General features: G+C 38.1%; 1 protein-coding gene across 1 annotated transcript in view; it reads left to right on the forward strand.

The window, feature by feature from the left end:
- The window catches only part of cbl (Cbl proto-oncogene, E3 ubiquitin protein ligase), a 150,130-nt gene that overhangs the window by 61,823 nt on the left and 67,403 nt on the right, over nucleotides 1-20,904 (forward strand). Inside the window, exon 3 of the mRNA XM_059956967.1 lies at nucleotides 16,851-16,997. Within this exon, the coding sequence (XP_059812950.1) occupies nucleotides 16,851-16,997 (147 nt within the window). The remainder of the gene's footprint in view (nucleotides 1-16,850; nucleotides 16,998-20,904) is intronic.

A 20,904-nucleotide genomic window follows, 5' to 3' on the forward strand; every position in this document is an offset into this window, starting at 1 on the left:
ATTTTTTTCTTAACTGGAAATAGTTAAGTTCTCTTTGTCATCTTGGGAATTTACCTAAATGAAGTATGTTGATGTGACATACTTGGAAAAGTATTAGATTATTTTACTGTACATTTAATCTGTTAAAATAGAATGTTTCTTCAGATCACTATTTGTATAATTCAGGAAAAGTAGCTTTGAAGATGAAGAAGCCCCTGTTTAGAATTCTCTAAGTTCCTAATCTTAGGATACTGTTTAAATAGTAGAAAGGAGGTTAATAGAGACAGGCTGGCTATGAACAAACTAGTTTAGAGCATGACTTTGGTGTTGCTGATAATGGGAATTTATCTAATTTTTGCTATGCTTGTAATTTTTTTTTTGGCTCTATTCAGCTAAATCCTCATTTCCTCCTCACACAACTGTGAAGCATGCTTTGTCAAGTGTACTCCTAACGTGCCATTGCATGCCTGAAATCTGATAGTTTCCTATTTGGCATCTTCAAAAATTTTTGTAAGTAACTGCATTTGTACTACTGCAAAGGCTTTGTGTGCGGTTTCCCCAATGTCTCTTGTTCAACTGGAGAGCAATATACAATTCCCCGTTCAAAGGAAGAAGAGTTCTTTTTGGAGTAAATTCAGTCATGTGCTTGAGAATATTTCACTCCAGAGTGCAATTTTTATCCTATTGGTGAGAAGTTGTATTTTTTCTATTAGGGTTGGGTTCAGAGTCCATCACATGAGAGGTAACAATACAAGTTTGTCGGTGAGGGTGTTTAGTATTTATGCTATGTTCATGTCAGGGTGCATGAATTTTAAGCTATCCATTACAGAGTTAAACAAGTTCTTGTTCAGCATTTAATGCTCACCTAAAGATAAAGGTTACCTTTATTTGTCGCATGTACATTGGTAAATTAAAATATAAAGTGAAATGCATCTTTTGTTTCAAATCAAATCAGCAAGGACTTGCTGGGGCAGCATGGAAGTGTCTCCACACTTATGACGCTAACATAGAATGCCCACGACTTGCTGACCCTGTGGGAATGTGGGAATTAACTGGAGCACCTAGAGCAGGGGTTCCTAACGTTTTTTTTTTAATGCCATGGACCAATACCATTAAGCAAAGGGTCCACAGACCCCAGGTTGGGATCCCTTAACTAAAGGAAACCAATATGATCATGGGAAGAAGGTACAATCTCCTTGTAGTCAATGGCGGAAATCAAACCGTCATATGGTGATTGCTGACGCTGTAATATTATGCTAACTGCTAAGTTACCAAACCTAGATGGTAGTGTCATTGGCTCTATATTGGAGCTTGGCTTGTCACCGCACACTCTTAACAAATTTCTACACATATATTGTTGACCATATCTTGATATCTGGTATGGCAGTTCAAATGTACAGGAACGTAAGCTGCAGAGAGTAGTGCACTCTGCCCAATGCATTACAGGCGCATCACTCTACACTATTGGTAGAATCTACAGGAAGCACTGCCTGAAGAAGGCAACATCTACCATTCAAAGATCCTCACTATCCTGGCCATGCCATCTTTTCACAGCTACCATTGGGCAGGAGGTGCAGAAACTTCCTGGTTAAGGAAAATATAGTTCCTTTCAGCCATTTGGTTCCTGAACCATCTGGCAAAACCTTAATCACTACAGTTTAATAATATTATGATCATCTTGATCACTGCACTAAAATAGATTTTTTGTTCTAATTGTTTTTTCTTGTAAAAATTGTGTATACTTATATTTGTCTTCCTTGTGAATACTGCTTGTATGACAGTAGACTCACTTGATCTAAATTATTTTTCCATGACTGATTTTGCTTTCCCATACACTCAGGCCCTTGATGCTGAGGATGTGTTCCATGGAGGTGAAGTGCTATGTAAATTAGCACCACGCAGGGTCATTATAATATTACGTAAATGGATGTGTGCCTGATTTTAAAAAAAAGTTAGAGATGTATGATATTATTTTACGTGTACACAGTAATTTGTGAGCAACAAATATGCAACTAGGCCTAACCTGTACATTAGTGGAGCAGCAGCATCAACGGAGGGAAGTGGGTGGTGGTTACATCTTTGTGAAGGGACCAGGCTGTGGGTCCTCCACCAACTTGGGCTGCTTCTTCAAGTAGGTATCAAGATTTGACTGCCTTTTCTTAAGTTTCCTCTCATGAAGCAGTTCTCGGTAGCAGGAAATCATGCCGAGAACACCTCTTTTGCCTTATTGCTTTGCTCCCAGTCAGGATCATTATCGATGAACTGGTCCATGATTTGTGCGATTGTGGTGGTGCCAGTGCTGAGGAATTTTGTGGTGAGGTTTTGTGCTGATGTTTTCTCTTCTCTGTGTCCTCAGATTCACCCCGGATGTGTTGCTGTGCCAATTCTCAAAGCTCTTTATTAATAATGCTCTCACCATGAGAATGCAGTAACTCTTCAACATTGCCATTATTAACATCATCTAATCCCACCTCACTGGTCAGTTCAACGATGTTTTGGATGACTGGTTCTGCCTGAAATCCTAGGATGTCGTTGCATGCTTTTGGCCATAGCTTCTTCCACGCTGTATTCATACAGTTTGAAGTTGCTTCATCCCTGACTGCTCTGATATTGTCTACAGCTTTCATGACGTAGGTTTTCCAAAATTGCCTGATAGATTTTGTCTTGACATTTTTGTTTCTTCTACAAATGTGTCTTGAATGTGTGACGAAGGTAGTAGGCTTTAAAATTCGATATTGTTACTTGATCCATTGGTTGGAGTAATGAAGTACCGTTGGGTGGAAGGTAAACCACTTCTACAGGAATGCAGGCCCAAAGCATATCAAGGTTCTCAGGGTAGCCTGGGGCATTATCAAGCACCAACAATGCTTTGGGTTCAAGGTCATGCTCCTCACAATACCGCTTCACTGCTGGACAAAAATGTGAAACAAACCAATTTTGGAAAACTTCAATTGTCACCCAGGTTTTCTTGTTTGATTTCCAAATCACTGGTACACTTGACTTTAAAATGCCTTTCATTGCTTGTGATGCTTAGCATTGCCTCCTTTGCAGACTTGACCCCAGGTGCATGTTTCTCTTCTCAGGAGATGAAAATACGAGAAGGCATTCTTTTCTAAAATAGGCCTGTTTCATCCACATTGAAGACAAGCTTGGGAGGATAATTGTCCTTTTCTATTTTGCCTTTCAGTGTTGCAGGAAAATCCTGGGCTGCCTTGCTGTATGTACTAGCCACTTCACCAGAGATACGTATGCTATGGAAGTTACTGCACTGTCTAAATCTATCAAATCAGCCTCTGCTGGCTGTGAATGTTACTGATGATCTTTCTTGAATATGATTGAAAATGCTTCTATGATATATATGTACGTCTGAAATGCATCTTGTGGAAATGTTTGATGATGAACTTCAATTTTAAAAAAATTACAAAAAAAAAGAAAATGCTGCTTGCTTTTTCCATTATTATCAGCTGGCTTAGGGGCATGTTTCGTTGTGTTTAGTCATCCACCCATATATTTAGTCTATTTCCCATTTTTTTTACAAGCAAATGGCTCCTTAAATGAGTCACCTTCGTTGATGATAACTTTGAGGTCATTGTTGCAGAAGCTTTTGTCTTATCTGAATGTTTATAATTGTTCTGATTGTCATTGTAGCCAGTTTCAAAGAGGCGTCAACATTAACCTGATGCTCACCTGCTTCCAAACACTGTATCATTTGCAGTTTCACATCCATGCTAATACTTTCCCTCGACATCTTATATGTACTACCCTCACTGGAAGTTGCAGGCCGTAAAACCAGACAATTGGTGGGGGAGCAAGAACATTTTCACACGTTGGGGAGGCAGAGAGTGAATAAATACGTGATTGGCTATGAGTGGCTCAGAGCAAATGTAAAGTACTCTTATTAGCTGATTGAATGTTTACTGTAATGGCTGCCACTCTTGAAGTTTTAAGTATTGCTTGGGATAAATATGTCATTTTTTTGGAAGAATTTCAATAAGGAATTGGATAACTGCATTGTAATGAATCAGTTATGTGGGGTCTGAGTGTACTGGCAAAATCCTTTTCAACTCAAAAAGAACCAAGGTAATTGATCTTGCTGTATCCCTTGGATTGCTTATTAGATAACTGTTTTATATGTTTAGCATTTTTAAGCTAAAACTTCAGTTTTAACCTTGATTTTGAGAATTGTGTGGTTGGTGGGTGGATGGGGTAGGAGATTAGACTAAACACCCACTGACCTGTGATAACTCAATTTTCTCCCAGCATATTTCATCTTTGCTAACTATCAAGCAGTTGGAGATTCTTGATACAGCTATTAAAAGAGAAGGTTCAGTTGTTGGAATGAAATACGCAAGTGCTTAGGATTACACTTACTGGCTATTTCTTTGCTTCCTCAGCGGAAACACATGTTCTCTGATTTTCCAGACCCATTAAGTGCAACATTGCATCTTTGAAGAACTGCTCATGTGAAATGCACTGTCCTTGTTCTTTCTCAATGTCGAAAATGAATGCGATTTACTTCATTTTCAGTTTTTCTTCACTTACCTGAATAACTTAATGTAGCAGTTTTGTCCTAAATTGCCCATTGGATTTAATTTTGACACAATTGATGAGCCTTGCATCAGGTCAGGATAGTATGATGTTTTTCACTGTGCTAAATCAAAAGAATGTGGATAAGATTCAAAGTCTGAACTGATATAATCAGATATGCTCTGGCCAAAAGATTGTTTTACTATAGTTTAATAAAATTAAGACAATATTGTCTTTGACTAATTACTATTTACATCACCATCTGGTATGGAGGTGCCAATGCACAAGATAGGGGAAAAAGCTGCAGTGGGTTGTAAACTTAGACAGTTCCATCTTTGGCATTAACCTCCCCACCATCAAGTACATCTTTAATAGGCAATGCCTCAAGAAGACAGCATTCATCATTAAGCACCCTCACCATCCAGGATATGGCCTCTTATTGCTGTCATCTGTGGAGGAGATACAGGATACTGAAGATGCACACTCAGCATTTTAGTTAGTGTCTTACCCCTCCAACATCCATGAACTCTAACTCACTTTTTGCTGTCTTTTTGTACTACTTATATTTTCATATTTCTTACTGAACTTATTTTATATTTTTTGTATCATTGTACCACTGCTGCAAAACAACACATTTCATGACATGCCAGTGATATAAAACCAGATTCTAATTCTGTCCTTAATGCTGTAAATATAGCAAGCTTATGTTGAGGTTCCTAGAATAACTTTATCAATTCGTGTCAGTTTCCGTGTTTACTATTGTTTATTAACCTGTTCAAGTTCTCACAACTGCTAGCTCAACTCAGCAGCCATCAGTTAAAGGGGTAGGCTGCAATGTAATAGCACTCTTCCAGCTACAAGGAAGTGTTGATGATTGATGAGTGACATGGCAATAATGGAAAGGGAAGATAACACAAATCAGAGCAAACTTGCAAGTGATAGTGAAGATCAGTACTCTTGGAAGCCTGTTGTTTAGTCAAGTGAGGCATGGAAAGACTCTTAAGACTGCAACTAGCTGCTTCTGCAGGAGGTTGCCAAGGTGGCCTCTAAAATCCATGAGTACAGTCAATTAATATCTGCACTTTGGAGATGGTGGCAATACAGTCCCAATGTGTACTTTGCCATCACATGTTGCCTGAATGAAAAGTAATGTTTGCAGGGAGGTACAAACTATGACATGGCAAAGCTCAGCAACAGCAGCCTGGGATAATCCTGAAGCTAATGAGTGGAAAATGCCCATGCAATTGGCCTCTATCGGCAAATATTCCTTGCTCATCTATGCTTATACTTGACATTTCAGGAGAACATGGAACTTTTTTTTGGGTGGGGGGGAAGAAGCAATTTGACTTTTGCCACCATAAGTACTATGGGTTCAGGAAAAGGAGGCCATCAATCTGCTTTGAGGTTAATCATGGCTAGAATTAACTCCTGCTGCCACAATAGGTCTAAAGTGGATGCAATCTCACTGGCTGTCCATTCAGCCTTGGACCACCTGGACAACAGCAATACCTACATTTCAGGCTGCTGTTTATTGGTTATAGCTCAGCATTCAACGTAATCATATCCTCAGTACTAAACAGCAAGCTCCAAAATCTGGGCCTCTGTACCTCCCTCTGCAGCTAGATTCTTAACTTACTCATTGGGAGACCACAGTTGGTGTGGATCAGAGAAAGTATCTCTTCCTTGCTGGTAACCAACACTGGCACACCTTAAGGATGCATGCTTAGCCCACTGTTATACTCTCTGTGCACCCATAACTGTATAGCTTGGCACAGCATAAAATTGATCTATAAATTTCCTGATGATACTACTATTGTTGGCAGAATCTCGGATGGTGACAAGGAGGCATATGAAAGTGAGATAGAATAGCTGGTTGAATGGTGTTGCAACAACCTTGCACTCAACATCACAGATTAAGAAATTGATTGTGGACTTCAGGAAAGGGGAGTTGAGGAAACACATACCAGTCCTTATCAAGGGATCAGCAGTGGAAAAGGTGAGCACTTTCAGGTTTCTGGGTGTCAGCATTGATGCAATTATGCAGAAGGCACGCCATAGCGGCTATATTTCATTAAGATGTTGAGGCTCTAGCAAATTTCTACAGATGTACCGTGGAGAACATTCTAACTGATTGCATCACTGTGTGGTGAGGAGGGTCCACTGCACGGAATCGGAAAAAGCTACAGAGGATTGTAAACTTAGCTAGCTCCATCATGGGCTCTAGCCTCCTTGGCATCAAGAAAATCTTCAAAAGCCGCTGCTTCAAAAAGGTGGCATGCATTGTTTTTTTTTCTTTTTCTTTTAAAATAAATTGATTTATTTATTAAGTTTTAGAAAATTACAAAGAATAAATGTGATGATAAAATAGTGAGAAAAATAATATATTAACCCTCCCCACTCCCCTTAACCCTCCCCCCCCTTAACAATTATCTAAAGAAAGGAAAAAAAGAGAGAAAGATTGCCTGGATATCGGAGGATCCCCACATGCTCCATGGAGTTCAAAATAATTTTAATATTTTTACTTTCCCCAATTACTTTATAATTTTATCTTCAAAGGACCTATGTATTTAATCCTATCTTTTGTAGGTATGGGAGCCAAATTTTCAAAAATATATCATATTCATTTCTTAGATTGTATGTAATTTTTTCAAGTGGAATACAACTATGTATTTCATTATTCCAACGATCCATAGTTAAATATAAATCAGATTTCCAAGTAACTGCGATAACTTTTTTGGCTACAGCCAATGCAATTTTTATAAATTTTTTTCTGATACTTATTCAATTTAAGTTTCGGTATTGTCCCTTCAATGTCTCCTAATAAAAATAATATTGGACTATGTGGGAGTTGTACTCCAGTAATTTGTTCCAATAAAAGTCTTAGATTTATCCAAAATGGTTGCATTTTAAAACAAGACCAAGTAGAATGTAAAAAAGTACCAATTTCTTGATTACATCGAAAACATTGGTCAGACATATTTGAATTTAATCTATTTATTTTCTGTGGTGTTATATATAATTGATGTAAAAATTATGTTGTATTAATCTTTGAATATTTATTGTATTTCTCATACTATCATAACATAATCTTGACCAGTTTTTTCCATCAATTTTAACATTCAAATTAGATTCCCATTTTTGTCTTGATTTATGAATTGGCATGCATTGTTAAGAACCCTCACCACCCAAGACATGTCTTCTTATTACTGCCATTAGGGAGGAGGTTTTGGAGCCTGAAGACATACATTCAGCATATTAAGAAGAGCTTCTTTCCTTCCACCATCAAATTTCTGCACTGCCACAGTTGCTCAATAACAAAAGGGTGGGTAGCTTGGGCTGAAATTCATTCCTTCTGCAGTTTACTTGTGACCTCATTTCTTTACTGTATGGAGCTGCTTCATTTTCAGTGGTCATGGATTTCTGTGATATGGGGAGGATGTTACATTTTTTTTTCCAAGAAGACCTTGCAAATGCCTTCGAATTGTTTTCCTGGGAAAATCTCTCACTTGTTGATGTGACATCATCAGTGAGCAACTGAGTGATGTTTCTGCCAAGTGCTCACATTTATATCGGTCTGACTTGTTGGTCACCTTGACTGGTGATGAAATGTTTGCGGCCTAACCTCCAGGCTCGGTGAACAACCCTACAAACATAGTCCAATGTCCAGAGTAATCTTAACCGATTCCCTTTGAGGAAGAAGCCCTGACATTTGATTTGGCATGTATGTGATACTGATTCCAACCAATATCGGTAATTTGGTTTAAATTATATCGCAAACTAACTAGAGGTAGACATTTTAAAACTGTCATTGTTTACATTTGGAGAATAATTGGGAAAACCAATTGTGTATTTAATACTTAAGTAACATTTGAGTAATACTGTAAATATATTTAAGGATTCTTTGTTTCTTTAAAAAATTACGGGTTTTATGTAGAAATACGTGTATGGTACAAGTTTCCCCTGCAATCCGAAGGTAGAGCATTCTTATGAAACTGTTTGTAAGCCAAAATGTCATAAAGCTAGGAAACGATTACCATTAATATACATGGGAAAAATTTTTAAGTGTTCCCAGACCCAAAAAATAACCTACCAAATAACACATAAAACCTAAAATAACACTAACATATTGTAAAAGCAGGAATGATATGATAAATATACAGCCTATATAAAGTAGAAATATTGTATGTACGGTGTAGTTTCACTTATCAAAATCGGGAAGACAGCGAGCCAAAATCGATTTAGAGAAAAAAAATCGGCACGTATATGCATGTGCACACAACTGCCCGCACAAGGCTTCACGGTCATGGTAGTCTTCCTTGGGGTAAATACACGTATAAAGCGGGCGTCTTTTTTTCATAAAAGCGAAAATCCTCTTTGGTTAGCGAAAACAGGAACTAATGTAGGTCTTTCGTAACAGCAAGCTGTCATAAAGCGAACATTCGAAAAACGGGGGCCTCCTATATATGTCATGTGCATCCTCACTAAAAATAATAACAAAGTAGACACGTTATTCTCAGGCTCCATGTTTTTCTTTTGATTAGCTTTATGTTTTGGAATTTGGAAGTTCTAGTTTGACAAGGGAAGAAAGATTGTGAAAGAGAGGGAATATGCATATATTGCTGAAGAACATGTTTCCTGTCGACATCAGTTACCTTTGTTCCATATAACGAAAGTACTACTTGGTGGTTGGTTTAATGTTGTTGTTTGGTTTCAGATTCCTGAATTATAATTCCCTGGGAACATGACAAACAAATGGAATGAAAAGCATGTGTTTTCCATATTGTGCATCTTAGCATTAAGGTGCGATAAACTTATGAAATTTCTGTATGAGTTTCAACTCCAGCTTTTGTAGTGTGCACACTTAATCAGAAAAACAGCTGCAAGCATTATTATTTTGTACTCCTCAAGCTTCTGAAGACCTCTTGGGGATTTGGGGATTAATCTGCAATTTGGAAACAGAATACTAAAGTAGTGATCTTTACTTGTTATTGAACTGGGCATATTTCCCTATTTCTGCTTTCTGCAGTTCTAGTCTCTGAATGTGGTTATGTTGTGCTTGACAAGTTCTTTCTGTAGTTTAGATTATTTAATGTATGCCTAGCTCCATTAAGCTTTGTAATATGTTAAAAGCATAATGAAAAGAGAAGACTAAGTATGGACGAGATATTTTGTATTTTCAATAATACTGCTGTTGAGTGAGTGGTAGCAGTTGGAACCCAAATGATTGACATTAGTTCTTAATCTTCACTTTAAGCTATAAAAATGAAGTTCAATACAGTAAGTAGAATATTTGCTCATTGTTAATCATTAATGAAATTTCAACACTGCTTTCAACACTGCACTGATGCAGCTTGAGGTTTTATTTCAATAAATTGTGTTGAAGGGTTATGAAGTGCAATGCTTGGGTGAAGATGTTGCATGATCTCTAATTTTTTTTCCCCCCTGATCAAGGCCAAACCTGAGCCCGATTGCCTTGAAAATGTGAATTCATTATATTGGATTAAATAAAATATATCTCTTTCATGCCAGAAACTTCATCTAGATAAATTAGGGCTCAGAAAACTATTCTGGTATATTTTATGCTTTTCTTTCTAGGACTAATATGGTATCCCTTGTGCTTCAGATTCTGATTCATTTATTATCACATGTATGTTGAAATGTACAGTGAAATATATCATTTGTGTTGACAACCAGCACAACTCATTGATGTGCTGGGAGCAGCCTACAAGTGTTACACATTCCAATGTCAACATAGCATGCCCACCATGTTCAAATCAATACAAGCAGCAGCAACAACAACACAATAGCTAAGCAAGCCCCTTTCCCATACACGCACGCCCGCCCACCTCCGGGCCTCTGACCACCAGTCCTTGGCCTCAGACTTTCAGACTTCTGGCCTCCAACATTACTTGTTATTTGGTAAAATTCCCAATATCAAGTGCTATTCCCTTTCAAAATTAAATGCTATTTTAGTTATAATATCAGACTATCCACTCTTCCTCTAAGTTATTAACTGCTTTGTCACAATGCCTCAGATGCCTTCAGCTACGTTAAAACAAATAAAAACAAATACTGTAATGTGTTCCTCACATGAAGCAATAGTGTAGGTAGTCACAGGCAAATATGTATCGCAAAAGCCAACTGCTGTGCTTTACTTTCATCAAAGATGAGATCAGATCATTTAGTAAAGGTCCAGAGCAGAATTTGGAACGTTGCCCTATTTGGAGCAAATCATTTTTTGTGTATAGCTATATCTGCAGATTCAGATTTTCAGCAAATTCTCCACATTGTTTTGACTTTGAGACTGAAAGGTATTGTCTCTTGAAATGTGATTGCTTATTCATCAGCAAAACAATTGCTTCAAACCAGGTGTAAATTGAGTGGAAGTAATGGCATTTACAGTTGAATTGTACAAACAAATCCACATATTTGTAGTCCTTATCAATGTGCCTGCATAGATAATCATAATATTGAAGCTTCACACTTTCGGCCACCTTTGTTTGGCAGACTGAATTTCAAAGTGGTTGTCTGGTTGTCGTGTAAGCTCTGAAAGTAGGATGAACTTTAAACTTTTTAAAATAAATTTTGAGCACCCATCATTGACAAGTGCATTGTTACCACTAATAAGCAGCAGCTCTTAGCTGAGCTTGGGTGGGAATGTAGGTGGCATGGTTTGCAGGTGATATAAAAATTGGTGGTGTAGTGGACGATAAAGCAGGTTATCTGAGGTTACCATGGGTTATTGATTGACTGGAAAAGTGAGCAAAGGAATGTTAGATGGAATTTAATTTAAAGGCAAATGGCAGCATTCAACACAGGTACTTAGGGTGGTGAAGAACAGATAGGGTGTGTTTGGTACGCTTATCTTCATTGGCTGTGGCATTGAATACAAGGGTTGAGATATTATCCTTTGGTTATACAGAAGGTTAATGTGACTGGACCAAGTCTTGTGTGCGGTTCCAGTTGCCACACTTAGGAAGTGTGAGTTTGAGCTAGAAAGTGTACAGAAGGGGTTCTCAAGGGTGTTGCCTGGGCTGGAAGGCTTATGCTATAAAGAGAGATTGGATAGGCTGGGGCTGTTTTCCTTGGAGCCAAGAAGGCTGAGGGATTCCTTAGAGGTTTATAAAATTATGAGGGGAATAAGGTAGATATTCGGCATTTATCCCCGGTGTAGGGGCACCTGTAAAGCTAATGGGTTTAAGATGAGAGGAGGAAGAATTTACCCTCACCTTTAAAAATGCGAGTTCTTTTTAAATTAACCATCAGATATAGCCAATTATTCTCCAAGATACTATTCTAAAAATTGCATCCCATTCTTACGGCAGCTTGTATATACCAATTTCTGCTTTAAGTTTACAAGGTAGTAACTTTGTTTTACAGACGCAAAACCACCTGCTGTTCATTCAAGAAGCATGTGATGTGAATTTCTCAATTGCCAACCATGTGACAATAGCTGGTATTTGCATACTGAACTCTTGTATGTAGTTCTATGCAAGTTGCAATAATGCTGAATTATTGAATTATTAAGTGTATTTAGTGATGCTGCTGTTTTTACCATATGCCACACAACCAGTGTGAGTTCATTGCTTGAAACAGAAAACAGGAAGGAAATAGCTTGACTTGAGCATAGTCCAATTTGGGAGGGGTGGTGAAGTGAAGGGTTGCTGGTCAAGGAAACAGTGCCTGGGTTTATTACAGAGGGATGGTATAGCATGGGAGTTATTCTACATGTTTATAGTGGAATTCAATTGTGTGTTATGCTAAATTGCCAAACTAGGCAATGAGTGCTCTGAAATTATGATGCAAAATGCATTCTGTTCTACTCAACACTGAAGGATAGCTTCCTTGTTATAGTCCATGGACACGTTCACAATGAAAAAAGTTATGAACAATAAATTTAACTCAAAGCCATGGTGAGGCTGTTATCTTTCAGAAGTGCAGTTTCTCCTACCATCCTGGAGGCACTGTCATTCTGATGCAAACCACAGCAATATAGGAAAATAATTGTGAATTATATTATCTCAGGCGATGCAGAAAAAAGGTTATTTCCTTAAAAAAAATAGTTAAAGACATAGCTAGTTAAAATGACCATGGCATAAAATGGGAAATGATGTACTAAGCACAGACAAAATGAAGAAAATAGGAATATAGGTAATCTTCTAATTCGAGATTTAAAGATGTTAAATGTTCTCCTGGTTGGTAGATGCATCCTACTGGTCACTGCAAGATAAATTTTACTTTCAGTCGGGAACCGCTAAGGAGATCTTTTTAAATGCTTGGCAGGTTGAAATGACTACTGTATATGCTGCCTGGCCTGCTGTGTTCTACTAGCATTTTGTGTGTGTTGTTGTTTGAATTTCCAGCATCTGCAGATTTCCTCGTGTTTGCACTGTATAGTGATTCTCTTTTGACTATCTTCTGGAAGTTGTGATAGAGATAAAAGATATGCTTTGTACTTTAGATAAAATAGTTGCAATAATCTGGACAGTGACTTGAAGTACCTGAATCTAACAGTGCCTTTAAGCTTGTTGGAGTACTGTTGAAGTCTCAAAGGAGGTAGCGTGGCCAAATAATGTATGTTCACTTCAAGCAGCAGCTAAAGTAGTATTATTTCTGATATACATTAGTGCTTTGCTGCTTTTTTTCAATGTGTATTTTATAAACTTAATACTAACAGCAAAAATGCCTTTTTTATTTCTAGCTAGTTGATATTGAATTTCCAATAAATCCTAATGCTTCTTTTTTTTGGGTGAATTTTAGTTTCTTTGTAATATGCAATTTACAAACTAAATTTGATCTACCTTACCAATTGTTAGAAATAGCAGTTGTTATGCTTCATTAGATTTTCCATATTGAAAACGTAGTTGCATGACAGTAGGTTTCATTTTTAATCTGATATCACAGCTCTATCACTTACGTATGGATATTTTTGTAACACCACCTTAGAGTTGTCTAACACCAGAAGGCAAGGGTTTTAAAGTTCAGGGTACATTGTTTTGAAGGGATTTAAGGAAGAAATTTTCACCCAGAGAATGGTTGGAATCTTGCCTGAGAGAATGGTGAAGTCTCACAAAATTTAACTATTTAGTCAGGCATTTGAACTGTCAAGGGATCAGCTGGTATGAGTATTTGAAGTCCTCTTTAACCTCTCCCAACTCCATTCAAAGCCACCCACCTGCTTCAACTACGGGGCCGTGCCTAATGACTACCACCAGTGATCCTGACATCGATCATCATGAAGTGCTTCATGGTCAAGGCACAGAACAGTTCCAGCCTTCTACGCAACCTCAACCCACTACAATTCACCTACTACTGAAATAGGTCCATGGTAGATGCCATCTACACCCACCTCTGGAACATTTGGATAACAAAGACATCCATGTGAGACTTGTACTTATTGACTGGAGCTCCACCTTCAATGCCATAACTCCAAACAAATTTATCTCTGAACTCTACACCTCCCTCTGCAACTGGATCCTGATCCAAGCATAAGCATAGGCTGCAACACCTTTGCCACAATTATCCTCAACACTGGTGCTCAACAAGGCTGTCTCCTTAGCCCCTTGCTTTACTTCCTATACACTTATAACTGGGTGACCAGAATGATTTCGAGTTTCATCATTGACTTAAGGGAGCTTCAAGTTTCTAAGTATAAATATCACCATTATCTTGTCTTGGTCCAGCCACATAGCACTATGACCAAGAATACAGACTGGGGCCCTTATTCCTCAGAAGGCTAAAGAACTTCAACATGATCTTGATGACCCTCAACAATTATTATAGATGCATTACAGCAACTACTCTGCCCAAAATCAAAGAAATTGAAATGAATTGTGAACTCAGCTCAATCTATCATGAAAATTAGCTTCCCCTCTTACTCTGTCTGCACTTCCTGCTGCCTCGGGGAAAGCATCCAACATAATCAACGACTCCTCCCATCCTGGTCATTTTCCTTTCGCCCCTGGTCCATTGGACAGAAGATATCATAGCTTGAAAATCTGCACCACCAAGCTGAAGACCAGCTTCTATCCAGCTGTTGTAAGACTCTTGAATAGACCTTGTACTGTAATAGTGAACTATTGATCTCTCAATCTGCTTCATCATGGCCCTTGCATGTTGTAACTCTGCACTTTCTCTGTAACACTATTCTACTTTTCTCTTTGTACCATCTCAATATGCCCATGTTTAGACTGATCTATCTGGATGGCAAGCAAAACAAAGCTTTTCGCTGTATCTTGATACATGTGACAATAATAAACCAATTATTCCATACCTAATAGAAATTACTTGCTAAGTGTTGGAAGGTGGGATCGGCAATGGTAGGTACTTGAGCCTGTTTCTGTCCTGTGTGATTCTTTATATTGAATAGTGCGAGGGTTTGTGAAGCCATTTAAAATAATAATTAATTTGCTCTTTGATAGAATGCATTGTCCATAAAACTATGAAATCCATTTCAAGTGGACATAATCAGGCAAAGCTCAGAACGTATCCATATGGGCCTCCAGGTTGTAAATGAATTCCTGCAGTTTCTTGAGAATTTTCTTGGATGTGTTTTATCTGGTCAATGCTTATTAATTTTTATGGTTGCACAGGTACTCTTTATTCATCCTGGTATTTTGACTAAAGTGGGTAAAGTTGTTCAAGATTGTACTATTCGTATAATGGCCCTTGTTGTAGAAGTGCACATGTTCAGCAGAAGGGCTGTTGATACAAGCTGTCACTCAGCTGCTCCTTTCATATTCTCTAAAATGTAATTATTTTGAATAAAAGCAAACTTTTAATTTATAGTAATGCAGTCATTAGGCTTAATCAACAGTGAAGTTACCCATTCATCATTGTTCTTCAGGGAATATTATTTCTATACAGCTGAAATAGCTTTTGTGCAAACAAAAGAATCTAATAGCATAATATCTGTAAAGTCATCCACTTCCCCTAAAATGGGAAGACTTCTGCTCAGTGTTGTAAGAGATGATATGTATAAGCCAGGGTACATAAAGAAATTAAAATTACTGCATTGAGCGGCATGTTACTGTGGTCAGCAATCGAAAGCCTTTCTCTGAATGTTCTATTTATGCTGTGATAATATGTAGAAAGCAATGCATGTCATTCCTGGTGATATGTGACTAGACTGTGGATGGTTTGGTTCAGTCAGTTTATTGAATATGCACTGTTTATTCTTTCAGGGCTCATTTTATAACAAAGCTGCATGTCTGTGTCAAGCTGAAATCTATCTGCATAATACAAAATGAGAAATTGTGATTGTTCAGTGAGCTTGAAATATTTATTTCCGGTTCCAATGTGTAACTTCCTAATATGGCATTCAAATTTAGTATATTCTTTATTCTGCCCAAAAGTTTAGTTAGTTAAAAGAATTAGAGAGGAAAGAGAGGAAGTCCATCACTGGTTTTAATGTGCTTAACAGTATAAGATACACAAATTAAGCTCAAAATCGAAATACTGCATGTCTGAAAAACATTATTTGTGAAGAGAGAGAATGTTATCACTTCAGATTGTCCTGAATCATTGAAGTTTTCTCTCTTCACATGTCCAATCAAATCAGCTTAGTGTTTCCAGCATTTTATGTTTTTTTTTAAGTTTGAAATTAATTCTACAGAGTACAACAAATTACTTTTTAAAGTGCCGTTGATTCAGATAAATGCGTAATGGAATCCAAATTGAAGCCAAGCAACTGAATATTTTTGTGTAAGCAGACAAAACTACTATAATGAAATGGGATGGTAATCAAAATATATTTGTTGCTTCAACCTTTTTATTCAACAGTAATAACATGAATCTAAGTTCCTCCCTCTGATTAGCCACTATGGTTGCTGTTAATACTGCATTTGCAGCATTTCTTATGAGCTTGACCTCCTCTTTGGTTCTTAGCCCTTTACTACTTTCCTGTCCGACAGTGAACTTAATTCTGGTGTCGGGCCAAAATAGTAAAGGAAGCTCTCTGATACAATACAGCTTAGTCTGTGCTGTTAGCCAGCTTCAGGAGTGCTGGTGATCGCAATTCTACGAAAGGCTTCGGCATCTAAATTTAAGAAGTTAAAATTGGTTAAGATGTGATTTTGCTGACTCTGGATACTGAAGGCGTATATGAGTGAAGACAAGTTTGGACAATCTTGTGATGAGATCATCAGATGAATAACCAAATATACTTATTTATTTAGAAGTTGTTTCTAAATAATCCATATTATCATTAAGAGGACAATAGGTTAAAAAATTCTAATAACTGTTTACATGTTAACAATAAATTTGCCATATTAGCCTTTAATTGTTAATAAGAAAAAGTGGTTTTAAATATAATTGTCTCGAGAATGTACTTATTCTCATTACAGACGACATTTGACCAAGCTGTCACTCATATTCAGTCACATGTTGGCAGAACTGAAAGCTATATTCCAAAATGGCATATTCATGGGGGATACTTTCAGGATCACAAAAGCAGATGCAGCAGATTTCTGGAGGAAAGCTTATGGAGAAAAGTAAGTTATTTAATTCTACTTTTGATATGATTTTCAGCATCATGATAACATTGATTTTTTTCCCCCCATTAAACAGGATGTCATGTTTCAAATTACTAATGAATTTTGTCATGAGCAGTCTCAGCAGACAGGTTGCTATTGAACTTGAACTCAGGTTATTGTATGTTTTGGTTCCTTAACATTTTATTTTAGGATGATTTCTCTTTATTTTTAGTTTTTCTCCAGTTTCACTTACTTTCCCCAAAAATCTCAATTCTTGCTCTCCATGCTGCAACATAGAGATTAGCCTTGCATCCTGATAATTCAGCACCAAATAGTCTGACCACATTTTAATTTTAAAGATTCCTGTTGTAGTTTGTCAAATCCAGATACTATTCATACACCAAATCCCATATTTCAATTGTCAAACTGAAGATGCATGTTTTACATTTCTTCTCTTTGTCATTTATTAGTTTATGCTATTGATCTAGTGCAGACGAATTCTGTCTTTCCTGTCCTGTCCCATTCATCTATTTCAGCCTTCATCAAAACACTTAGTTCTTTCTACCTATTTTTCCTGTTCTAAAATATGCTCTCATGTTGCTTCCCTCCACTCATGCGGACTTTCATGCTACCTTTTTACCTAGCTCGTCTTGAGTATACACTTCACTGCTGTCATGCCTCAGTAGCCTATAATATACAACTGAGCTAAACACCATGTTTATAATCCTACCAAAATCAGAATCACTTCACTGTCATTTGTCCATTTCCTTACTCAAGTTTATTGAAGCCCAAAGTGGTTCCAATGATACTTAAATTTCTTGTTACAAAACCCCACAAATCTATCTGTAATCCTCCTGTGCATTTGGGTAATCAGAAAAATATATGTCATCTAAAAGTAATGGTTAAAACTAACTCTGGAATACTGTAACCTTGATCTTTGGAGTTTCCGTGTGCAATGTTACAGTTTCATCTGTTGACTGTAACCTTCACCTCATTGTATTAAAAATTGTGACGAAGGCCATGTAAAGCAGCTGAATAGTCAGCTGTTAGTTCCTGGGCTATACAATCATAAAAAAATTGGGGATTAGTATGTCACGAAAGACACTTGGAAATTTCTAGAGTTACTGTAGAGAGCATTCTAACTGGTTGCATCACCACCTGGTATGGAGGGGCCTTTGCACAGGATCGGAAAATGCTGCTGAAAGTTGTCCATTGTGTGCACTAGCCTTCCCGGCGTCCAGGGCACCTAAAGGTGATACCTCAAAAAGCTGGAATCCAAGATTAAGGACCCCTAATCATCTAAAACATGCCCTCTTCTCATAGCTTCCATCAAGGAGGAAGTACAGGAGCATGAAGTTATCAACTCAACATTTTAGGAATAGCTTCTTTCCCTCTGCTGTCAGATTTCTGAATGGGCATGAACACTACCTCACTCTTTTCCCCCCCCCTCTCTTTTTGCACTACTTTAATTAAATTTTCTTTTTAAATATATACTTCACGTAATTTATAGTTTTTATTATTATCCTGCTGACTCAAAACATCACATTTCACAGCTTACGCCAGTAATATTAAACCTGATGCTGATTCTGAAAGTTGCTTATTTTTCTGGGGTTTTGATAATTTTGTGTTCAGAGTATGTGGGCAGCGGGCGACTCATCCCTCTTGTGTTGCTTGATCTTGAGATTCAGTGTCATGCAACCCTGCAACTTTGATCTGGCCCACGACTTCATTAACCAGGTCCAACACTTGCCTTTATTGGATCTTGCTCCTCTTTACACAAGTCATCGGGTTTGTGGTGGTGTGGCCAGGGTTAATCGGGGTGTGCCCCCTTGGACTTTAGGATTAGGTTTGAGGGTGGGGCTGATGGATGTTAATGTGGTTTTTAAAAATTTATTTTTATATATATGTATATAGAAGAGAGAACATTGGTGCTGGGTGAGGTCTTTGATTATGCAGGCTGCTTTACTGAGTCAGCGAGAAGAGCAGAGAGAGTCCATGGAGGCTTGTATTTGTGATGTGCTGAGCAATGTCCACAACTCTGCAGTTTCTTGCAGTTATGGGCAGGGGAGATGCCAGCCCAAGCTGTGATACATCTGCATGGGATCCTTTCCATGGTGCATCAATTAAAAATTGGTGCAGGTCAAAGAGGATGTTTCAAATTTCTTTAGCTTCCTGAGAAATTAGAGGTGTTGGTGAACTTTATTGGCTGTGGTATCAATGTGGTGGACCAGGCCAGGCTATTGGTAGTCCCTCTTAGGAACATGAAGCTCTTGATTTCAGTACTGTTGAAGTCAGCAGCTTATGCACTGTCCCCCTACCTGAAGACAATGCTCAGTTCTTTTGTTTAGCTGACATTGAGGGAAGGTTGTTATAATGACACCACATTATTGAGCTCTTTCTCCTTCCTGTACTCTGGCTCATCTTTGCGATATGGTCCACTGCAGTGGTATCATTTGCAAACTTGCAGATGGAGTTAAAGCACAATCTGGCCATGTGCTAAAGGTACATAGACTGGGGAGCTGAGGATGCAGCAATGTGTTAAGAGCGCACCAGTGTTGAGAATAATCATGGCAGAGATGTTGGTACCTATCCTTACTGATTGTGGTCGGTTGGTCAGGAAGTCAGAGATTCAGTTGCTAAGGAAAATTTTGAGTCTCAAGTCTAGGAATTTGGAGATGAGTTATGGGAAGTCCTGGTGTGGAGTCAGGAGATATGAGATATGTGTGGTGTCCTGAGTGGATATTTTGATCACCAAGAGGAAGATGGGATGGGTGGGGAGATAGAAAAGGCATAACCAATCGTCTGGAACATGTGTATCAAGAAAGAAAGTTAAAGATATGGATCCATATTAAAGTGGTCAAATCCCCAGAGATTGAAATCAATTATCTGAGTTTATAAGATTTAGATGTTTCTAAAGGGATAGGGAGAAAGGTAAAAAGAGGATTGGGGGGAAGGCAGTGCTAACCAGGGATAGTATTACAGCTGCAGAATGGAGGCCCTCTTGGAGGGGGACATCCAATGAGTCAGTACAGGTGGACATCAAAAAACAGGAAGGGAGTATCTTTCTCTGGACCCGCAGGAGCAACAGAGATACTAGAGAAGCAGATAAATTGGCAGATTTGGAAAGGTGCAAAAATAATAGGGTTGGTCTCGCGAGTGACTTCAACTTCCCTAATATTGACCGATACCTTTATAGAACAAAAGGTATAGATGAGCAGAGTTTAAGTGTGCAGAGTATGTGGAATGGCTGACGAGAGGAGAGGCCATACTCGATCTAGTACTAGGCAATGAACTTGGTCAGATGACAAAGCTCTTGGTGGGTGAGCATTTCAGGGTGCTCAGAAGTGTTGTCATATTTTGGAGTGAATTCTTCTCACTGCAGTGTAAGAGAAAAATGTATTGGGCAAGGGCGAAAGGAGATATCGGGGTCATACAGAAATGCAACACCTGCAAATCATTAGAAAGGAACCAATTAAAGGAAATGTCAGTTTTATACAGAGAGACTCTGGGCAAAAAATCAAATTAGTCTGGTTTGATCTGAATGGGACAATGTATCTGGTAATTGGATTAATTTGCAGTTTTCAGTGTAAAATCATTCATCAGATACTGTTTGCAGGCTTAAAGGACAGCTTGTGAAAGGTGCTGCTCTCTCACACACAGACACAGAGACTCTGTCTCTCTGTCTCAAAAAGTAAACAGTCAATGTTTTGGGCTGAAATTGTTCATCAGGACCTGAAGTCCTGAAGAAAGGTCCCAGTCTGAAATGTTGACTGTTTATTAATTTCTATAGATGCTGACTGACCTGCTGAGCTCCTTCAGCATTTTGTATGTGTTGCTTTGGATTTCCAGCATCTGCGGATTTCCTCTTGGCAGTGAAGAGTTGTTTGCATTAATAACAGTCCAGAAGTGTCATCACACATTCTGC

This window comes from Hypanus sabinus, chromosome X2, assembly GCF_030144855.1.
Source record: "Hypanus sabinus isolate sHypSab1 chromosome X2, sHypSab1.hap1, whole genome shotgun sequence".
Taxonomy (NCBI): Eukaryota; Metazoa; Chordata; class Chondrichthyes; order Myliobatiformes; family Dasyatidae; genus Hypanus; species Hypanus sabinus.